The sequence below is a fragment of the Python bivittatus genome, unplaced genomic scaffold (genome assembly GCF_059951505.1).
Source record: "Python bivittatus isolate LINGU-HERP-01145 unplaced genomic scaffold, Pbiv_v1 ctg000080_np1212, whole genome shotgun sequence".
Classification (NCBI taxonomy): Eukaryota; Metazoa; Chordata; class Lepidosauria; order Squamata; family Pythonidae; genus Python; species Python bivittatus.
Genome location: NW_028277035.1, coordinates 89,727,164 through 89,748,321, shown reverse-complemented (window position 1 = coordinate 89,748,321; position 21,158 = coordinate 89,727,164). Strand labels below are relative to the sequence as shown.

General features: G+C 42.2%; 1 protein-coding gene across 1 annotated transcript; it reads left to right on the top strand.

The window, feature by feature from the left end:
- The first annotated feature begins 364 nt into the window (after nucleotides 1–364).
- Nucleotides 365–20,599, top strand: POU5F1 (POU class 5 homeobox 1). The gene is made up of 5 exons (XM_088134804.1): nucleotides 365–988; nucleotides 12,301–12,412; nucleotides 13,262–13,392; nucleotides 18,004–18,168; nucleotides 20,315–20,599. Exons 1-5 carry the CDS (start codon nucleotides 365–367, stop codon nucleotides 20,597–20,599), a joined length of 1,317 nt encoding a protein of 438 aa, XP_087990930.1.
- The last annotated feature ends 559 nt before the right edge of the window (nucleotides 20,600–21,158 follow it).

The window sequence follows — 21,158 nt, the reverse complement described above, 5'->3', positions numbered from 1 at the left end:
CCGCTGGACGGCGACCTGAGGCTCTCCCTCGCGCGCTCCTGAGCGGCGGGACAGCGGCGGCTGCTCCGCGCTCTCTGGCCTCCCTGGGCTGGCGTTGGAGGCTCTCGAGGGGCCGCTCCGCTTGGTAGTTGCCCAACTCGAAGAGGAGACTCTGGCCCGGTGAGCCGTCCGGGGAAGGAGATCTTGACCCTTACGCCTTCTAGCTTGCCTGATCTCCTTCTCCCCGCTCAGCACGAGCCTTCCGAGAGGTAGTTAGCGAGACGTCCCCCCTTCCTTCCCAGGCACCTTCGAAACCGCTTGAAGCAAGACAGAGCCGCGGTTCTCCGGACTCCTGACCGCCCTCGCCGCTCGCCCGCGGGGCACCATGGCCGGGCACTTGCGGAGAGAGCTGGGCCGCCCCTACCCCTTCCCCGTCCAGGGCCTTCACCTCAACAACCTCCCTGCCGTTCCTCAGCACGAAACCTCCGGCGTCTTCTTGCCCGACGCCTTCAGCGGGGCAACTCCCGGGCAGGCCTTTGGCTTCAAGCCAGATTATGGGTCGCAGGGCGGGATCGTGGAGCCCTATCCCGGCGGGGGCGAGGTTTCTCACAGCTGGTACCCCTTTCCGGCTGGGGGGGAGGCCTGGAACCCCCCTCCTGGGGTCGTGATGGGGCCTTACGCGGTCCCTCAGCCCGGGGAAGCCTGCCAGGGATCCAAGCCTGACATCAAAGTGGAGCGTGACTTCGACCAGCCGGGCCCCTATTACGGAGGAGGGCAGCCTTGGGCAGGAGCGTGCCTGGTCCCTCCCGCCGCGGCCCGGCCTGCCTCTTGCAGCAGCACCAAGGAGGCCGCTTCCCCCAGTCCGGACCCCCAGCCCTCCAGCAGCCCCGCCAGCCAGGTGGAGGAGGCGGACAGCGCCGACAGCAGTCCCCGGAGCGATGCCAGTCAGAGCCCCAGCGAGCAGATGGCCTCCGAAGAGGTGAAGGAAGAAGCGGCCAGCGGAGATGAGGTAGGCACGGGCTGACCCAGGCTGGGGCATGCACTGGGCCAACCGAGGGAGGCTTCGCTTGGGCCTTCTCCGAGCAGGGCGAGCTTGTTCTCCACCGTCCTCGCCAGTTTTTAAGAGTTGGTCAACTCCCCTACAGGCTGCCGAGTTGCTTCTAAAACTCCTCCTGCCTCCTCAAGATGAGAAGGCCATTCTAGCGGTTCCTCTTTTTTTTTTTTTTTTTTATGCATCTTGCCTGCCACGAAAAGGATGCTCTTCCTCTTCAGCCACGGATTTGCGCTCGTGAGGAAGCGCCTCCTTTTCACATTCATGTAACAATCCTGGGTCTGATCTGCTCATTTGAGCATAGTCCTACTGTTTCTGGTTTTGGGGACTGCTAGGCAAATGCTCTCTAGGATGGAGTAGGGAGCTAACAAAATATTGAGGAATTGTATTCAGCGCGCTGGGACGTAATATTAAGTTGCTTGCTTGTGGGTGTGCGTTATTGTTGCTGGACAGGATAAAATGAGATAAGCCATGATCTCTGTTTCCCTTGATAAGAAGGGATGGATTTCCCAGCGGGTAAAAAATGTGCTGAGGATGGAGTCCATGAAGTCTCTGGAAGATCTGCAGCCAGGACTTTAGATCCCAACTCAGCATCATGTACTAGGAGATAATGCTGTGAAGTGCCACCATTTCATCATTGCAAAGAACGTCTCTTTTCCTGATGTTGCTTCTTTCTGTCATAGTTTAATAAGAGTCTAAGTGTATATTGAAACATAAACCAGCTTTCTGTGGTTGGGTTTGCAAGCTGAATCACAAACTAGCCAACCCTGTCTTTGCCTGTTGTATTGTGTGAACAGAGACTTTATGATTAGTTTGTAGCTCAGTGACCATCTTCGCACAACTCTAAATCTGGTTACTTAATTAAACCTAGTCTGGGCTTCACACAAGACACTGAATCTTAAACTAACCAGTTTTGCTGGTTATGCATAACATATTAAACCCCAAATTTCTAACTGAGTTTAATACTAACCAAGTATGGTATCTGTGTTTGGAAGTTATAGTGCTGTAAGATGTTTTTAGAATGGACTTGTGCAGATCTGTATTTTCTGTATTTCATTTTTTTTTTTCCAATTCCACACCCAACCCTGTTGGCTGGCTGGCTAGATAGATAGATAAATGATAGGTGGGTATTCTGGGATTTGAAAAAAAAAATGAAATTGAAGAAAAACGATGATTCAGGTTCATGTTTTATACACTGGAAGCAGACTGTAGTGCATGAAAGGTCATGCCACAATACATGATTGCTTTAAGGTGCCCTGAAGTAGAAGCAGGCAGAGATTATGAGAGTTGTGACCACAAATCAGAGGATCAGGTTGAGAAAGGTTACTTTAGTTTCCTCCTAAGATAGGCTGATCTGTTTCTTTACAGACTTGAACCTTTGGAGATAAACCTCTAAATCTGCCTCTTTCTTCTAAAAGTAATTATGTAGCAAAGCTGTGTCAGATTACATCCATCAACTCAAGCATCTTTTGCCAGAGTAGCTAAGAAGGGAGTAAAGCTAACAGCTTCCCCTTTTTCCCCATTCAAGAACTAGTATTCAGATATACTGCTCTGCAATCAGGAGGGTCAACTTGGCGATTCTAGCTAATTAGTGCATCCACTTCCAGAATGTGTTGAATGTTATAAGCAGCTTTGAGATTTTTAATGGGAAGCAGCATATAAATATGTTAAATAAGATCCATAAAATCACCTGCCCCTCCCAATTTGTTTAAAGTCACCTAGTTCAACAGCTGCTGTTACAAATTGTCCTGGCAACTTCTAAAATTGATTATGAATAGTGTCAAGAGATAGAACTATGATTGACAGAGCTTATAAACTTCTGAACAAGTTAGAGAAAATATTTTTCTTATAAACTTTTCAATTGGAAATTAATTTTTAATTTGCACTGTAGTTTTAACTTTTTGGCTTAATTTAACCTTTTGTAGTCTTAACACACACACACACAAAATATGATTTTATAGTTTTTATCTGTAATGCTGCCTAGAGTCACTTGTATAGTGAGACGGGCAGCATATATTAATTTGAAAAAATAAATAAAATAAACTTCTGAAGAAAATATTTTTCTCTCTCACCCCTAATGGGCAGAACTCTGGATTTCTGATGGAACTGAGGGCCAACTTCCCTTTTAAACTAAAAAGCTCATTTAAGATTTCCTCCCAGCAAAGATGCTCCATTGGCTTGGATTTCTTGATGATTTGCTTGCTCTTTTGTGTCACAGCTCTTGATCAGTTTTACTCAGTCATTATTAACTGAATTCACTCATTGCATTAATATTTGATCAGTACATAAACAATATAGCAATCTGTACTTGGTTGGGTTTGCCTAACTTGGTAAGTTAAAAATCACATTTTGACATAGTGATGCACAAACCCAATGTTTCTGTGTACTTGGCCACCCGTGGTGCTGTGCGCAAAGTGACCTTTCTGTGTACTTGGTCACACTTTACACTGTGTACTGGGTGTAAATTAATGAGCCACAGCTCTTAATTTGTTCCTGAAATTCAGAGACCACAGCAAGTGGTGTTTTTTCCAAGCAGACTGAGGATTTTTTTTAGCTTTTACCGTGTTCTACTTCTGCATATCAGCAGTGGGAGAAATCTCTTCCATGCTAACACACGAGATCCCATCAGTGTTCCCCAGCTTGGTGCCCTCCTGGCTGGGAATTATGGGAAGTTTTGACATGACTGCAAATTGTTCGTAGTTTATTATATGTGTATTGCAAAGCAAGGGATGAAATACATGTCGGTTTTCTGTCAAACTAGCAATACTGTACAACAATGTTGTTACATGGTGATACTGCTTTTGGAATACAGTAGTGTGTATAGGTTTTTTTAGATTTATTTATCCCACCTTTATAATTTTTATAAATAACTCAAGGCAGTGAACATACCTAATACTCCTCCATCATCCTATTTTCCCCACAACAACAACCCTGTGAGGTGGGTTAGGCTGGGAGCGAGGGACTGGCCCAAAGTCACCCAGCTGGATCTGGTTACCACACCCCAAAAGGTTATTGTGGAGCTAGAAAGAGTGCAGAAAAGGGTGCCAAAATAAAGAGGAGGTTAGAAAGGCTTTCCTGTGAGGGTTTTTTTTAGGCTGAAGATGATACATGATAGTATTATGTAAAAATCAATGCATGGCATAGAAAATGTAGATAAAGAGAAGGGATTTTCCCCTTCTTCCAGTATTAGAATTCTGTGTCATCCATTGAAACCAAATATTTGGTGATTTGGGATCAATAAATGGGATAATTTTTTTATACCATGCATGGATAAAACTATGAAATTCACAGCCATTAGGTGGTGATGGCCCTCAGTGTAGATTGTTTTAGAAGAGGATTGGAAAAATCCATGGAAGGCAGGATAATCAACAGCTGTTGGTCTTCCGGGCCGTTTGCTATTCTGAAATGCCAGTTGCTGGGGGGCAACAGCCTGGGGGGGCTCTCACCCTCCTATTCATGTTTCTGTGCTTTTTTGAATGTGTATGACTACCTACTGTGAGGTGCAGAGTGCTGGACTAGATCAGCCCTTGGCCTGATCAAGTAGAAGTCTTCTGAAGTTCTCAGTCCTTGGGGACCATTAATCAAGAAACTCGCTGCTCTCAAAGATGATGCCCAGAGAAAACAATTGTGCAGTATTTCTTTAAAATGGATCAAGTTTCCAGAGAGAGGAAGCAACCAGATCCCTCCCCATCCCCCACCCCAAGATCTACAGGGGGAATCCAACTTGAATTTCTGGGCAGATACTAGAAGAGCTGATAGTCAATTTTCAAGCAACTTGCTAATGATAGAAAAACTGGAAGGAGCCAATATTGGCCTGTCGGGTATCAATCTTGCCAGACCTCTTTCTGTAATCAGATTACTATTTGCTGCAGAACCAGGCAGAAGACCAGTCTTCTCACATCCACTGAATTTTGCTTGAATACAAGATCTAATCAAAGTCAGGCATCAAAATATACCCTTAGGCATCAAAATATACCCTTAAAGTGAAAGTTTATAAATATTTGAGAAGTAATGCTTATTCATCTAGGTAAAATAAACCCCAAACTACCAGGAGATCCCAACCTATGAGTCCATTTCTGACTTGATGTATTTTGGGAATGTAAAGGTGTACTTTTTAAAAATGCAGCACAAATGTTTGACAATGAGAATATGTCTCCCCACTGCCCCCTATGCATTGGTTAGCCAGTTGGGTAGATGTGTCTTTGATGATGATAGAATAAGGTGGATTTACTGGGTTCTACATCAGATCTGAGCTAGATTTTGAGTGAGAAACTTAGGTGCTCTGAATGAAAGTACTATTCAGTGTTTCTACCAATTATTTAAGTTACTCTTCCTCAATCTGGCTATCTAGGTGTTTTGGAGTAGTTTCTTTTCACCCATGATCACTGGGTGAGGTGATGAGAGTTGTAATTCAAAACATGTGTTGGAGAAGGGTGAGTTAGATGATTCTCAAAAACCAAACTTGGCCTGCTAAATATAGTTCAGAACACTAGAATGCTGTTGTGTTTTTGCTAAAATAAAAAACAACTAAAAAATGAAGTTCAGCAGATAAAAGTTCAAAATACTGTATTTAGCAAAATTAATCAAATGCGCAGGGATGGGGTGAAGGATACTTGTAAATAGTTTATAGGAAAAATATTGGGATTGTTATTAAGCTAAATGTGGATCAGCTAACTACATTATCTACAGCTAACTACAATTATCTAACTACAGAAAAGGCTAATGTCTAACTATAAAAAAGGTTGCTTTAAGGATACTATAATTTTTAAATCACGTAGTTTCCAAATTAAAAAGAATTGTTCCATTTTATTCTACACTAATCAGACCTCATCCAGAATACTGTGTCTTGGTCTGGCTCCACATTATTAAATGGATGGAGGCAATTTGTAATGAATACAGAGGAGGACAATGAAGATGGTCACCAGTGTGGAAATTATGTTCTATGGAGAAAGGATGAAGGACAGATGGTGTGTTTAGCCTAGAGGGGAGATGACAAGTGTGAAGGGGAATTAGCTGGGAAACTAAAACACTATTCAAATATCTGAAGGATTGTACAAAGAAAAGAGAAGGCTTTCCAGATAAATTGGACCTGGATCACAGAACAGATTTAGATGAACATTACAGGAAACATTAATAAACGTTACGGAGGTAGGAAGACTTTGAGCAGTGGCTGGAGAGCCATCAGTTGGAGATAATGTCACTCTGGATTTTCTACATCTTGCAGGGGTTGGATTTGATAGCCTCTGTTCTGGCACTAAATGCAAATTCCTGGGTTGAGCATGTGCTCAGAGGCACTTTATTCTGTAACCACTATCTTGAGCTGCAGTTTTGCATCTCAAAGTCTCTCCAGTAAACTTAGCAGTAGGTCTCTTGAGAAACCTAATTGTGATGCTATAAGAAAACCTGTCTCTCCTTACATTGCTAAGGGATTAAACAATGGAAAGTAAAAATAGGTGGGTAATTTTTTCACTGGAAGAAAATAAGATCATCAAGATGTGTGCTGAGTCTGGTGCTTTTTAATATATTTATAAATGATTTTGACTTAAGAGTAAGCAATGAGCTGGCCAAGTCTACAGATAATACTAAACTCTCCTGGGTCATGAAAACCGATAGTGATTGTGAAGAATCCAGAAGGATCTCTTTAAACTGGTTAAATGGACTATTAAATGGTAAATGTGGTTCAGTTAACTGAAAGTGATCACACTGGAGCAACCTCCCCCCTCTCTTCCAAGTTCACACATAAAGTGATGGGATCAGAGAGTAACCAGGAAAAACTTTCAGAATCCAAGTAAGTAACTCAGTAGAGATGACATTGGCCTGGCACTAGTGAAAAGCAAATTTCCATGCTAAGGATGATTAAGAAAGGGATTGAAAATGGAACTGCCAACATTTGTAATCCTGTTAAATCTAGAATACATCCGTATTGGGACTATTATGCATGGTTCTGGTTGCCACATTCGAAAAAGGATATCATAGAGCTGAAACGTGTGGAAGAATCCACTCAAATGTGATCAGGGAGCGCCAATACCTTCCATAAAGGGCTAGAAAATTTGGGGATTTTTAAGTTAGAGCAGTATTTCTCAACCGTGGCAACTTGAAGACGTGTGGACTTCAACTCCCAGAATTCTAGTAGTTGAAGTCCACACATCTTCAGGTTGCCAGGATTGAGAAACCCTGGGTTAGACAGGAGGCAGAAGGGTTCACCATTGGCTGCAGGATTGGGACCGACCCTGCAGGCCTTTAGAAAGGCAGTTAAGACCCGGCTCTTTCCCCAGGCCTTTAGGTCAGGATGAGTAGAATTCCCAACAGAGGAATTACAGTATATTTCAGTTCTGGTCACCATGTTACTGTTTTAGTAGATTGTTATAATATGTGGTGTTCTTGTATTTCTCTCTCTCTCTCTCTTCTATGCTGCCCAGAATCACATCTGAGTTAAAAATGCTTTAAATAAATAAATAAAGGTGAATAAAATCACGAATGGCATAAAGGAAGGGGACAGGAAGAACACCCCCCTCCCTTTCTTAAAGTGTTAGGCCTGGGCTCATTCATGAAGGAGATTTAGAATAGACAAAAGAAGCTACTTTCTTCACATACCATAATTAACCTGTGAAATTCATTGCCACAAGATGTGGTAAGAGCTCTAAAGGAGGACTAGATCAATATGTGGAGGTCAGGCGATTAGTCTTGAGGACCTAAGGCTATCTCTGGGTTGGGGGTATCCTGTGCCTCCACCTGCCAGTTGCAGGGGAACAACAGCAGGAGGGCCTGTCTCTATCACCTGGTTGTGAATATTTCAGAGGCATTTGAACTAAGAGGGGACTTGGCCTTATCCAACAGAACTGTATTTCTGTAACGTTATATGAGCTCTCAACAGTGTAACTGGTTCAGCTGTATAAAAAAGTTCAGCTGAACCTTCATGCCATAGCGTGTCATTTATCTCTGTGCCACTCCAAGCTGTTCTTAAAAGACAATGGGAGAGTTGAAGTCAACTCAGATTGACCCTTTATACTAAAATGTCTTTTGGAGGTCTTGAATAAATCTGATGGCCTGGGCCCCCTAAATATGAAGTTATTTAATTGGCCAACACCAGAAATGATAATAACCAATTTAAAAAAATAATCCAATGCAATCCATTAAGTATTGAGTAACAATCTTTACTAGGCGCAAGAGCTCTTACCAATCACAAATCCCAAAGACATGGGCAAAGGGGGGGTGGGGAATACAAGCTACACTTACCTATGGGTGATGCACTTTTTGGCAGAGTTCTACAAAATCTCAGTTTAGTCTGGAGCTGTGTCCACTTATCTAATCTTCCTAGCTAGGAGTCCTCACTATTGGATTACAACTTTGTCCAGGCTATTATGGATGGGATCACCTAGTGATGAAGGGTGTAGGGGCACTTACATCATATCTGAAGAGCAGTAACTTCGGTTACCAAGAAAGTCCATATCTGGGTTTTTCTGCTGTGGAGGTCAGCCTTTTCCAACTTGGTGTTCTCCAGATATGTTGGAACTTCAACTGCCAGAATTCCTGACCTAACTAAATAAATTGGCAATAGAAATATGCTGCTAACAATTGGTTCCCTTTTCATAATACTATAACTTGGCTACCTGGGGCTACTTCCTATTGTTAAGCTTAGACCAGGCTATAATCACAGCAGAATATTTGACACAGAGTAATGCAGCTATTAAGCTTATTCCCATAGTACCTTTCAAGTAGTGTGGACAAACATGAGTAGCTCTTGCAGCACTCCTTCAAACTTCTATTTTCTTTGAATAAAGCACTAGTACAATGAGACAACAGCAGCTTATTTATTTGCTGCATTTATATTCTACTGCAATCTGGAGACTTTTCAGTGGCTCACACAATATAAGGGAAATATTAAAACATCCATAGCAGGCTGGCTGGGGAATTCTGGGAGTTGAGGTCCACACATCTTAAAGCTGCCAGGGTTGAGAAACAGTGCCATAGACAATAATGAGGATAAGATCAATGCAAATTTAAAAACTGTAAATTTAAAAGATGGTGCTATTCTGTTATGGAAGACCCTTCTTATTTGCTATTGAAATTTGATGGAGATAAAATTTAACAGCAAGCAGATATGAAGTAATCTATCTTGCAAAAGTCCTCAATTCTTTGGGATGGGTAGATTTGGAATTCTGAGACTGGGTCATGGCATATTTTGGTCTGGAGGACCTTTATCCCCAGGTCCTAATTAGGAGCTAGCATTTGAACTCTAATATTCTCATCCAGAATTGCCCAAAGTGATGGCCTCCTGGTGTGTTGGATTGCACTCCACATAATCCCTAACTGACCTTCTTATCTGATTAGGAAGTATGGGAGTTGTAGTCCAACACATGTCAGGAAAGACCCCTCCCTCCCTCCCTCCCTCCCTCTTTCTTTCTTTCTTTCTTTCTTTCTTTCTTTCTTTCTTTCTTTCTTTCTTTCTTTCTTTCTTTCTTTCTTATCCTGCCAGACTTTCAGAAGCTCTGGACGGTGTAAATAGCATTTCCTCCAGTTTTTCCCCACAACAATTCTTAGAGAGAACTTGGTTTAAGAGACAGTAACTGGCTCAAATTTATACAGTGAGCTTCCCTGGATGAGGGTGGACCTGCGCTTGAAGACCATAGCTGATTGAACAAACAATAGCATCTTGGTTCACTTAAGCTATAAACCATGGTTTATACAGTATCTAGTTTTCACATCACAGTAAGCCAAAACCATATGCCAGTTAAGAATAATGCAAGCTAAGCCTGTGTCTTAAGCAAGTTTGCCAGATCAGGAGCATCTGCTGTGGCTTCCCTCTCCCTTTTTTGCAACGTATACAAACATTGCACCCCTTGTGGATCTGATGTCTGCCCCACAGCTCCTGCAGATGTGCTTGCAATCTGCTCCATCCTGTCTGTTCTATCTTGCCCTTCGGGTTTTCAGTCAAGACCCCTCCTTCTCCCACCCCTCCTCACTTGAAGTGACATTCCCCAGGGGCTTCCAACACCACCACCCTCCCCCAGTAGTGTCTGGCTAAGGCTTTTGGAGAGCCATTTGTAGTGCTAAGTCACTTCAAAGTATTCTCATTGCTGCCTTGAAAGAGCTCGCCCCCTTGCCCATGGGCAAAGCAGGCTTTGTGGTTAGCCTCCAGCCTGTGGAAGGAATCTGGAGCTTGGATGGTGGCTTGCTCTTCACACCTGCCTTAGAGCTATCTCTTCCCAACTTAAGACTAGGCACTACCTGGGACACATTCACTGTCCTTTGCTTCTGCCTGTGGGCAGTGTTGTTGCTCTGTTCAATCCCATGGCCAACATGGGTGATTAAAAAGAGTTTGCAGCAACAGGATGCATCTTCTGTTTCTCTCAAGTGGATACAATGATAAATACAGGATTGGCATTTTTGCTATTGAGATATAGAGAATTGTAGAATTGGAGGGGTCTTACAGACCATCTCTGTCACTTTCCTGTGTGGTGCAGGGGACCTAGCATTTGAATCGCCCACCCCACCCCAATAGAATAATGCCTGTCCTCTGCTTGAAGACTTCCAGCCAGTAAGAGGTCTTCTGTAAATTAATTTCCATGAAATGTAACACATGGAAAGATTAACACATAATGTAATGTACTAACTGTGCACAACTTATTGAAGAGGGGCAGGGAAAGGGCTAGATATATTCTCTGATTTATGACCTAAACCAGTGTTTCTCAACCTTGGCATCTGTAAGATATGTGGACTTCAACTCTCAGAACTCCCCAGCCAGCATGCTGGTTCGGGAATTCTGGGAGTTGAAGTCCACACATTTTAAAGTTGCCAAGGTTGAGAAACACTGATCAAAACAGTTGTAAACTGTTTTAAAAACTTGAGCATAAATATAAATCATTACCTTGTAGGTTTGTCAATATTTGGGATCACCCAGCAGGACCCTAATGGGTAAACAGGACAATCCATGGCTATGAAGCATGACAGCTATATGGGGGCTTCAGTTTTCATCAGCTGGGGGGAAGGCGCATGATAACTATTTCTAAAGCGTCTAAGCTTCTGGGGATGCTTATCTGCTTAATCTTCCAAATTTGGAATCATCCAAGTGTGGGATTTCAACTTTTACAATCTCCAGCCAGCACACCAGGATGACCTCTGGAGGGCATCCAACTGGAGAAGGCAGGTTTAACTACTGCAAGAGGTAATTGGAGCTGAATAGATCTTTGGAGGAGCCATACCCTCTGTAAACATGTTCACTCTCCCCAGACCATGAAGAAGGCAAAAACTGTGTTCTAGCAATAGTGCCATTTGTGCCAGAAACAAGATAGTTACAAAGAAGGGGGGAAGACCTTTAAGAATGTGAGCTTGAGGGGACAAAAAACCCTGCAGATTTCTTCTGGAGAACATATTATGAACTCCGATGAGCAATTAAGTAGGGACATGGCCTGAGGCTAGGAAAATGGGCTGGTTACTATTTTTAGAAGCAACACAAAAAGCCAGCGTGTTGGTTTGATTCCTGTTCTTATCATAAGTGTCAAGAAACCAGGGATTGTCTGTTGGAGATTATCTACTACAAATGCTCAAAGGAGTGAGGAAGACAGATTAGAAACAATGAAAGTGATGTGTGATCTTGAACAAGATTTCTAAGTTTCCAATGGGGAGAAGCTGAAGTGTGAGGAGGCTTTGAGGTCTGTTGAGTTTGGACCTTTCTTGGATGCAGTTATTGATTTCCAGTGATTCGAAGGAATCCATCTGATTCTTCTGATTTAGAAGCTATCCGTATTCTGGCAGTAAATCATTTCAAGTCTCTTTCAACAGCTGGCTCTTAAACAGACTGATGACTGCATGAGACTTAAAACCATGGCCCTCAAGATTGAGTTGGATGGTCTTATCCTGATTAATGTGAAAACAAAAAGTTCTCTCTCCCAATGATATTTATTTGTTTAATGGCTAGATGTATATCCTGTCTTCCTCCAAGTTTCCTCCTGTAACAACAGCTCGGTGAGATCGGTAAGAAATAGTGACTAGTTCAAAATCATCTAGTTAGCTTCTATACGGGAGGGTGGAATTGAACCTGCCTTTTTCTTTTTACAATTTTAAAAATAAGTAACATACATTCCAGATGAGGTGGAAGTGGCAAAAAGTTAAAAATCAGTAAAACGAGTTCCAAGATGAGGTAGTAATAGCCAAAAGTTGTCACTTCCTCTCTGAAAAAATGAGTGTGCATGGGGGAGGTCTTACTGCTGTCTTCCCACAAAGAAACGGAGGTCTCTGAAGATGTTTCTTTTCCTTGTTTTTTCCCTTAGGAAACCACCACCTCAGTGGAGTTGGAACAGTTTGCGAAGGAACTGAAGCACAAAAGAATTACCTTGGGCTTCACTCAGGCAGATGTGGGACTGGCCCTGGGTTTACTCTATGGTGGGTACAAGCTATGGATTGTAGGTGTATAAAATATCAAAGAAATACCTGGGGGGTGTTTTTTTACTAGGATGAGCTTAACTTTTGCTTCACAGACTTGACTAAGAGTCTCTCTGTGGCCCTTGAACAGTCCTGGCTCAGGATGATAGAACTTGTAGCACAAAAGAGTTAGAGAGAAGCAGGCTGAGTCAGAGATGTGTTGTATTGAATTGAATTAATCTTGATCTGTTGATGAGATCGGCACATGAGTTGAAACAGTAGTTCCAAAGTGAGAAGCACCTCTTCTTTAAATGCATTGTTATCTAACAAGTGACATTCCTGATTTACGGGGAACCTTTTTATTTAAAGGGTTTTGGTTTATCTAATCAATTCAGTCATGTTGCCACACTTCCACGGGCCATTTCTCACTGCCTGCTCTTGTAGGAGGGATTTCTCTGTAACCTGGAGCCTTGATTAATTTAATTTTTTCCTCTTTGTCTCAGCAGTGGAAATAAAATGAAACAGAGATCCTAATTTTATTGGGTTTTCTACTGAAAATAGTTGTGCGTTTGAATATAAAATGTATTGAAAACACTGGGCAAGAAGTTGGCCTAGATGACTTTCAAAGGCTGTTCAAACTCTTGAATTATTAGCAAATTAGTTGACAGCAATATTGAATATTCCCTACTGTTCTTTAGTTACTACAGAACATAAAAGCTTTTCAAAAAGCCCCTGGAAATCAATGAGATTGCGTTCTGAGTAGATATTTATAGGATTCTTTTAAATAATGCTCACTGCATGTCAACTTCTGACCTACTAGATTCCTCTTCTAAATATCAATCCGCTTTATTTTTTCACTTACTCATGCAGGGAAGATGTTTAGTCAAACCACCATCTGCCGCTTTGAAGCTTTGCAACTCAGCTTCAAGAATATGTGTAAACTGAAGCCCCTCCTTCAGCGTTGGCTTCAAGAGGCTGACAGTAATGAGAATTTGCAGGAGGTGAGTTCCTAGGACCGAAGGGTTTGTTTTGTTTTATGTTTTTAATGTATAAGGCACCCTTCAGAATTTTGAAGGTCCAGAATCCCACAAACAATTTGTTATTTCAAAAGATTTACCACTGGAAATTTTTCAGAGCAACTCCTGAATGGTCAGATTGGTTCCAAAGAAAGACAGAATATTCTGTTTTCTCAAACTGATACATTTTGCATATCCTTAGTGGATACCTTTTGCAGTAGGGTTCAGAACTGGAATGATAAAATGAGGCATAGAAGGGCAGGCTGGTGAGAAAGTTGCAAAGCCCGAGTTTTAGCTGCAGTGGCAAAGAAAATTGGGGAGAAGTTTTGCTATATTGCTCCACAAAGGTACAGCTTGGTTAATGAATATGTGGATAAGCTTTCTCCACTCAACGTTTCGATTGATTGATTGATTGATTGATTGATTGATTCATTCATTCATTCATTCATTCATTCATTCATTCATTTGGACCAGGATGGTTATATTGGGGGATGATCAATCTAATATTTCTCTACCATCTCAATATTTAAAACTCCCTAATAGTGCTCACTAATTCCTCAGTAATGCTCAGTTGAATGTTCTGTAAATATGCTACTACAACAGTAAAATACACACTTTTTTATTACCCTATCATTCATTTCTGTATGTTATTACTCAGAGCTTCATACTAAGTAGGAGGGGGAAGAAGAAGCAGAAAGAGGAGGGACTCTTCCCTAAACAATATTTTGCATCTTTTCTAAGGTGGAGGTGAGCAGGAATGAATGAAAAACTGAAATAGCAAAAAATAAAAAAGCAAGCATTACATAAAAGTTGCAAAAAATTGTCAGAAAGATATAATGACCAATGCAAAAATTATGTATATATTGGAAAGGAAAATAAATAGGTCGTTGAATGATGGGATTTGAAGGGGTGCTAAAAGAGGAGAGGGGAAATTATAGAGAAACTGAAGAAAGTATCTGCTTCTGTCTTCATTTCTGAGGATGTAGAACTTCGCCTTCTCAAGAGGGAAATCAGATGAACTGAGATAGAGATGAAGTGATAAACCTAATGGATTAATTAAAAAGTTAGCTTAATGTCCATTCTGGATAAAATGTAGAAAATACTAAAGAGAAAATAATTTAAACATACAGAAGAACAAGTCTTGCTGAAGAGGAACTAACATGGCTTCCTCAAAGTCTTGCCTTATTAACTTACTAGATTTTTTTTTTTTAGGATGTCAGCAAAAATGTAGATAGGGTAATTTAGTAGACAGCATACTTGAGTTTTCAAAAAGCCTTTGACAATTCTCTCCTGTAAAGTTCCTAATCAAATTCAACAGCCATTAGATAAGAGGGGGGATGCTGTCCAAGAAAACAGAAGAATAAAAATTAACCCTTTTCAAACTGGAGAGATGTTCAAAGTGGGTCCTTCATGGATTGATTGCTTTTTAAATAGTTTCTGTGCGTTCAGGAGTTACAGGTGAACAGTAAGGTAAGGAGGCCGCATTCATTGATGATATCAAATACTGTTCAGGATAATAACGCCACAAGGATCTTTCCAGGCTGGTGAATGGTTGTCAGAAAAGCAAATGCAGTTCAATACAAGTAAATGCAAAAGGAGGCACGCCAGCATGAAAATCCAACTTGCATGTACGTCATTGAGACCTGAGCTGGCAGCGATCTTGGGATCATGGTGGACAACATGTTAACTCACAGTGTTGCTGTGGTAAAAGGGGACATCCTATGCTTGGAATCACTGAGAATGGAATTTAGAATTAAATTAATGATGAATGGAAAGATCGCTCTTGGAATACTGCGTTCACTTCTGGTCACTACATCTCCAAAAGTAAACTCTAGAGCTGGAAAAAGTGTGAAAATCACATGGATATTCCTTGGCTAGGAAAGGGTCAGTGTCACCCTCTGAAAGGAATTGCAGACAGATTCAGAACCATGTCACCATCCAGTTAAATTGTGAAATTCACCACCATCAGATATGGTGATAGCTACCAATTTAGATAATTTCAAAAGGGGACTGGACAAATTCAAGTAGACCAAGGCTATCCATGGCTACTAACCTTTATGGCTGTCTACTATCTCCCGAATCATGGGTAGCAGACTTTAAATAATAGCTGGTTGAGAGTAACAGTAGAAGAAGGCAATTAATCACCTGTCTGGGCTTGCGAGCTTTTTGAATGCATCTGGTTGGCCATTGTGTGAGACTGGACTTAATCTAGCAGGGTTGCTCTTCTGTCTTGACATGTGAAAGATGTACACAAATTTGGGAGGAGGGATGCAAAGTTGGTGATTAGAAAGCTTCATAAGTTTGGAGGTAAAAGGAATACCCTGTTTGGATCTGTCATTCATTGAAATACGGGTCAAAGGGAAGGCTTTTCAAAATGGGGGAGATGGCAGCAGGTTTGAATAGATGGATGGGATAATGTTAGGGTGCTAGTAGGCAGAAATGAGAAGGATACCCAGAGAGGTAGAGAAGAGGATTAAAAGACAAAACCCACGGGAGACATTTAGACTCTTGGAATGGGACAGATCACAGCATAGCATTGCTTAGCCACATAAGTAGCAGAGGAGTACAGTAGACCCTGGAGTCATTTCAAGCGGCTCAGGATGCCTTAGAACAAGGGTTCTCAAAGTACGGCCCACGGGCCGGATACGGCCCACCAGGGTCATTTATCTGGCCCGCCCGCCTGATTGGCCACCGCTGCTGTCTGTCGGGGCTGTGTCGGGAGCTGCAGGCGATGCACAAGGAGGGAGATCGCAGAGCTGGACTATTCTACGTGACAGGTATGCTGGGTCCAGCGGCTCTCCTCTCATCGTACTCCGTGGGAGGGATCCTCTGTGCAGGGTGATCAGTGTGTCGTTCTCCAAGCTGCTTGTGTCATTCTTTCTCCCAGTTGCCCACCCTGTTCTTGCAATCCTTCGGAAACCATCTGATCTTCCCCAGGTCTCATGAGTACAGGTGCCCTATTTGGAGAATGACAGGAGCCCCATTCTCATGGTGCTTCGGGTTTGCATTTTATGTTCCTTCCTGTTTTACCCACACAATGGATTTCATTGGGAATGTCATTAAAATATTCCCAATAACCTGCTGCCATGACTAGGTTTTAGTCAACAGAAGGCACTATCAGTGCCTGAAACTTATTTCCAAGATTAAATTCCAGTTTTACAGGGACCGTCCTGATTTTGGAGAAGGCATCCTCGAACTAATGGGAGGGCTCAAGGTAGAGCAGGCAGAACAGTATGGGAACAAGTAACCAAAGAAATGATGTCTTTCCATTACTCATCAAGTCTCGGGGTACCTTATGGTGGAAGGGAACATGGGAATGAAGCTATTCCATTATCCATTTTACTGGCTGATTGATTAGTACTAGTCTGCAGAAATCCAGAATAAGAAGCAAAGTTAGTGTTTCCTGTATCTCTTTGTTGACAACTAATGGATTTTTGCAGATCAGGTCTGATAGCCTTATGATGGAGAGAGTGGTCAATTGATTGTTAGTCATTTATTAAATTAAATTAATTATAAATAAATTAATTTGGCCTGGAAATAATTTTTCACAGAGTGTAAAAGCACAACAGGGAACAGGAATGTTTGGAACTACTTAAAGTTGCTTCATTCCAGAGAAGCTCTTCTAAACATCTTTGTGTCCTTTTTTTCTGGTAATTTTTGCCTGTGATTTTGGGGAAATTGACTTGTAGATTAATTTGTATACATGTATGCATTTTTTAAAATATTCGTATATCCAAGTTTTTATTTTTGGAAATAAGGTCAGCCTACTTCTTTGCAAATTATCAGGACCGCAGAAAGCATTGTACTCAGTTTCTGTTTCATTTTTTCTTCTCTTCTGTTCTTTGCATTTATATCCAAACTCCTCTTCCTTGCCCAGACCTGTTCCATCATCTCAAATTCTTTGTACGGGTAGTCATCGCTTAACAACCATTCATTCAGTAGTTATGCTCAGTCCCCAAAGTTACAGCTGTTGCAGCACCCCTGCAGTCACATGATCAAAATTCGGGCATTTGGCAGCCCGTCCACACTTACAACCACCGGGGCACTTCAACTCATACTTCCTCATACTCCGCAGGAGGGATCCTCTGTGCAGGGTGATTGGTAGGGTCCAGGGCACCCTATTACTTTCTCCATTTGGGCTGTGTGGTTGCCCCTCAAGTAGGAGAATGGCCACTGGCACGAACCAATAATGTGGGGGCAGGGGGGGGGATGGGATGGGGGGAGAGTAACATTTACTGACACTGACCACCAATGCAGGGTGGGGTTTATGTTGGTTAAAATTGTTCTTTATTTTAAATATTGTATTGTTTTTTTCCTGTTTTTTTTTTGTACTACAAATAAAATATGTGCAGTGTGCATAAGAATTTGTTCATGTTTTTTTCAAACTATAGTCTGGCCCCCCAACATTCTGAGGGACTGTGAACTGCCCCCCTGTTTAGAAAAATTTGAGGACCCCTGTGTACTTAGCAAATCTTTTAGCGCCTCTGTGGCTGTGATAAATATAAACTGAGGAGGAGGAGCTCTCTATTGGGTGGGTCAGATGGGGTTGTGATCTCCAAGCAGTGACACCAAACATAGCTCTCCTCCTCTGTGCAGCAACTGTGCTCCATGGAGTCGGCCATGATCCAGGCTCGGAAACGCAAGCGTACCAGCATTGAGAACAACGTGCGGGGTTCACTCGAGTCGTACTTCCTGCGCTGCCCCAAGCCCAACCTGCAGGAGATCTCGCAGATTGCTGATGACCTCAGCCTGGAGAAGGATGTGAGTGACCCCCTCTTATTCCATTTCCCCAAGCGTCCGCCGCCTTGCCGCACTAAATCCTTGCTCTCCAGGGTCAGATTTTGGTGTCTGATGCGGGGTGTGCACAAAACTTTTTTTTTTTTTTTACTCAGCGCTTGGAAGAAATAAGGCTGAAGGTTTTGAGTAGGTTACATTCCAAAAGAACAAAACATTTTTTTTATTTTTTGCCTAAGGAAGCAGTGGGAATTTAAAACTCTTTTTCTGTCCTGGGGCCAAAGAAGAAGGTAGGGTAATAGTGCATTCTGAATACTTCCAACAAGCTAATTTACAGAAAAACTGGTTTAGAAGATGATTTTTAGGTTGGGTGGTAAGCAGTACGCTGCACAGATCACCAGCCTACCTTCTTTTTCAGTCATAAGACAAAAAGCGAGGGAACAGAGTGCCTATTGCGGAACTCATGGAACAAAGATGTTCTGGCATATTGTCAAAACTCAGGACAAAATGCCAGAACATGATGCTTTCTCTTCTGAATTCAGAACACTCAACATGTCAATGTGGAACATTCTCTACAACTCAAGTGACAACTTCATTTTCATCATAGTAACCCTAACCACTTTAATTTAAAAAAAAAGTTTGCCTGTTGAGTTACAGTTCCATAATACCTGATGTAGGTTTCACCAACTTGGTGGAAGTAAGATGTGTTGGATTATAGTTTCTATAATTCTAAGCCAGGATGCCAAGACTTTTATTTAATTGCAGAAAGTATTTTTTTCTGCAGGCCATTGTTTATATTTAGATATATTCACTTGAATTCCTGCTTCTGGCTCTTAATATTGTGGTGATTGCCTATATATGGACCTCAGGCTCATCTTTCACAACTCATCATGGGACTATTGACTTTGTGTTCTACTAACATCAACCAGATTCTCTGGAAACACATAAGGACCACAGCAACCTTTTCTCACAATGTTTGTTGTAAGAACATAAGAGCAATCCTGATGGATCAGTTCAGGTTCCATATAGCATAGCATCAGATGTCCCACGATAGCCAGCCAGATACTAAGGAAGATATGGGGACAAAAGAATCTTCTTGCTCATGTTTCCAGGTATCTGCTCTACACATAAGGGAAGTCCTATCGAGGAAGTGAAATTAAGGGTAGTCTCTTGGTTGCATTGTTGCCACTTCCTGTACTCTTTTCCAGCTCTTATTGCCAGTTATCTAGAAGGTTACTAAACTGTCCACAGTATTCCAACAGTGGCTGCACTAAGCACGTTTATGTGCTGGCATTATGCTAATTAAAAATTAAATGTTGACACTACTGCCACAAGACACTTGAATTGACGAAAATCTTTTGTATTTTGATTCCCAAGATCCTCTCTTTCATTGTTCACAAATAATTTAGGCCCTGTAAGTGATACCTGGGTGTTAGCAGGGATATCTGTTTTCAGATGTATGGTTTTCCCCAACTTGCTATTGTCCCTGGTGATTTGGATTCCAATCCTCAAGCAAGGGAAGGACAGCCCAGTGAGTTCTTGAATTTGGTTATCAGTTGGAATTCTTGTGTGGTTGTTGATCACTCAACAATGGCATTGTACTCGAGCCACAGCTGCAAATGTTTTTTGTCTGTATGTGATGCATGTCTTTTATCATTACCACAATTGTGTGTTGTGTGAATCCTGCCATTGGCATTTGGAAACCATGGATTACTGCTTAGCCGGTGTGAACTGAATCATCAGTGGTTTACCCAAGAACCACCCGGTGAAATAAACCATGCTTGACTGCAATGTGTGAACCCAATTGGGATGTCACTATCTACATTGTCTCTTAACTTGCTTGCACACACACACCCTTTTAACATACAGAATACTTAACTACTGCAAAATCTCCCATTATTCCCATTTAAAGGATGGGAACTAACTCTGAGAGTGTAGAGAGTGCATTGTTCATTAGATGCAGAGATGTCAAGCACAATTAGTCCCATAGATTCCTCTGCTGTTGCAACATTCAAAGGCAGGTCATGCAGAGCACTTCTAGAGGATGGGCTGTGCAAGAAACTATGAAGAGAAGACCATTGTGGTGAGCGTTAGCACACAGTCATCTGTCCCTCATTATATTGGCTTGACAATAATTTGCACGTGCTTTTTCTCTTGTCTCTCATCTTCGTAGGTGGTCCGTGTGTGGTTCTGCAACCGCCGTCAGAAGGGCAAGCGCAACCCAGGACCTGGGCCTCGGGATGAGTGCGATGGTCCTGTTCTACCCCAAGTGTGTCCTCATGGCCCACTCCAAGCTCCTGGGCTTGGCCCTGCCCATCACCAGCTGCCTCCACCGGCACAGGGCTACAACACAACTGCATTTGCTGCTGTCTACCTGCCCCAGTTCCATGAAGGAGATGCTTTTGTTCCTCCCACCTCAAGCTCAGCAGTGATGGGCCACCCGATGCATTCAAGCTGAGGAGCCTGTTTTGCAAACCTCAGCATCTAAATTTTTAATCTTGGGGAGGTCCTCCAGCCACTTTCTATTTCTTCACTCTTTCATCCTTTAGGAAAGGGAGGGGCAAAACCTTAGGTTTTTGTCCATCTTACTTTTACGCTCAGGGATGCAGAACTTCTTGGTAATGCTTTTTTAATCATGATTTTAAATGATTCCAAAATGATTTCCCTTATATTTTCAGAGTAAAATCTGCTGCTAGAACTCACTCTCATTCCCAAACCTTTTTGTCTCTACAGGATCAGTAACAGCTGATCTTTATTAGTTTGGCATGCATCCATGCACACACAATCCAGATGCTTCTGTCTCCCAAAGACCAAAGAATCTAACAGACTTTGGGGAACCGAGCATAATCAGACTGCATTGCCCATTTTTAATTGACGCATGTTGAGACCAGTAGGGCTTATAAAGGCTTAAGAGCAGGCCCTGTTCTCATAAATGCCCAATACGAAGCCATGAGACTTGGAAGTTCACTTCTTTGTGGAACACAGCTCCCCTGCAGATAGAAGGGATTTGGGTTTCT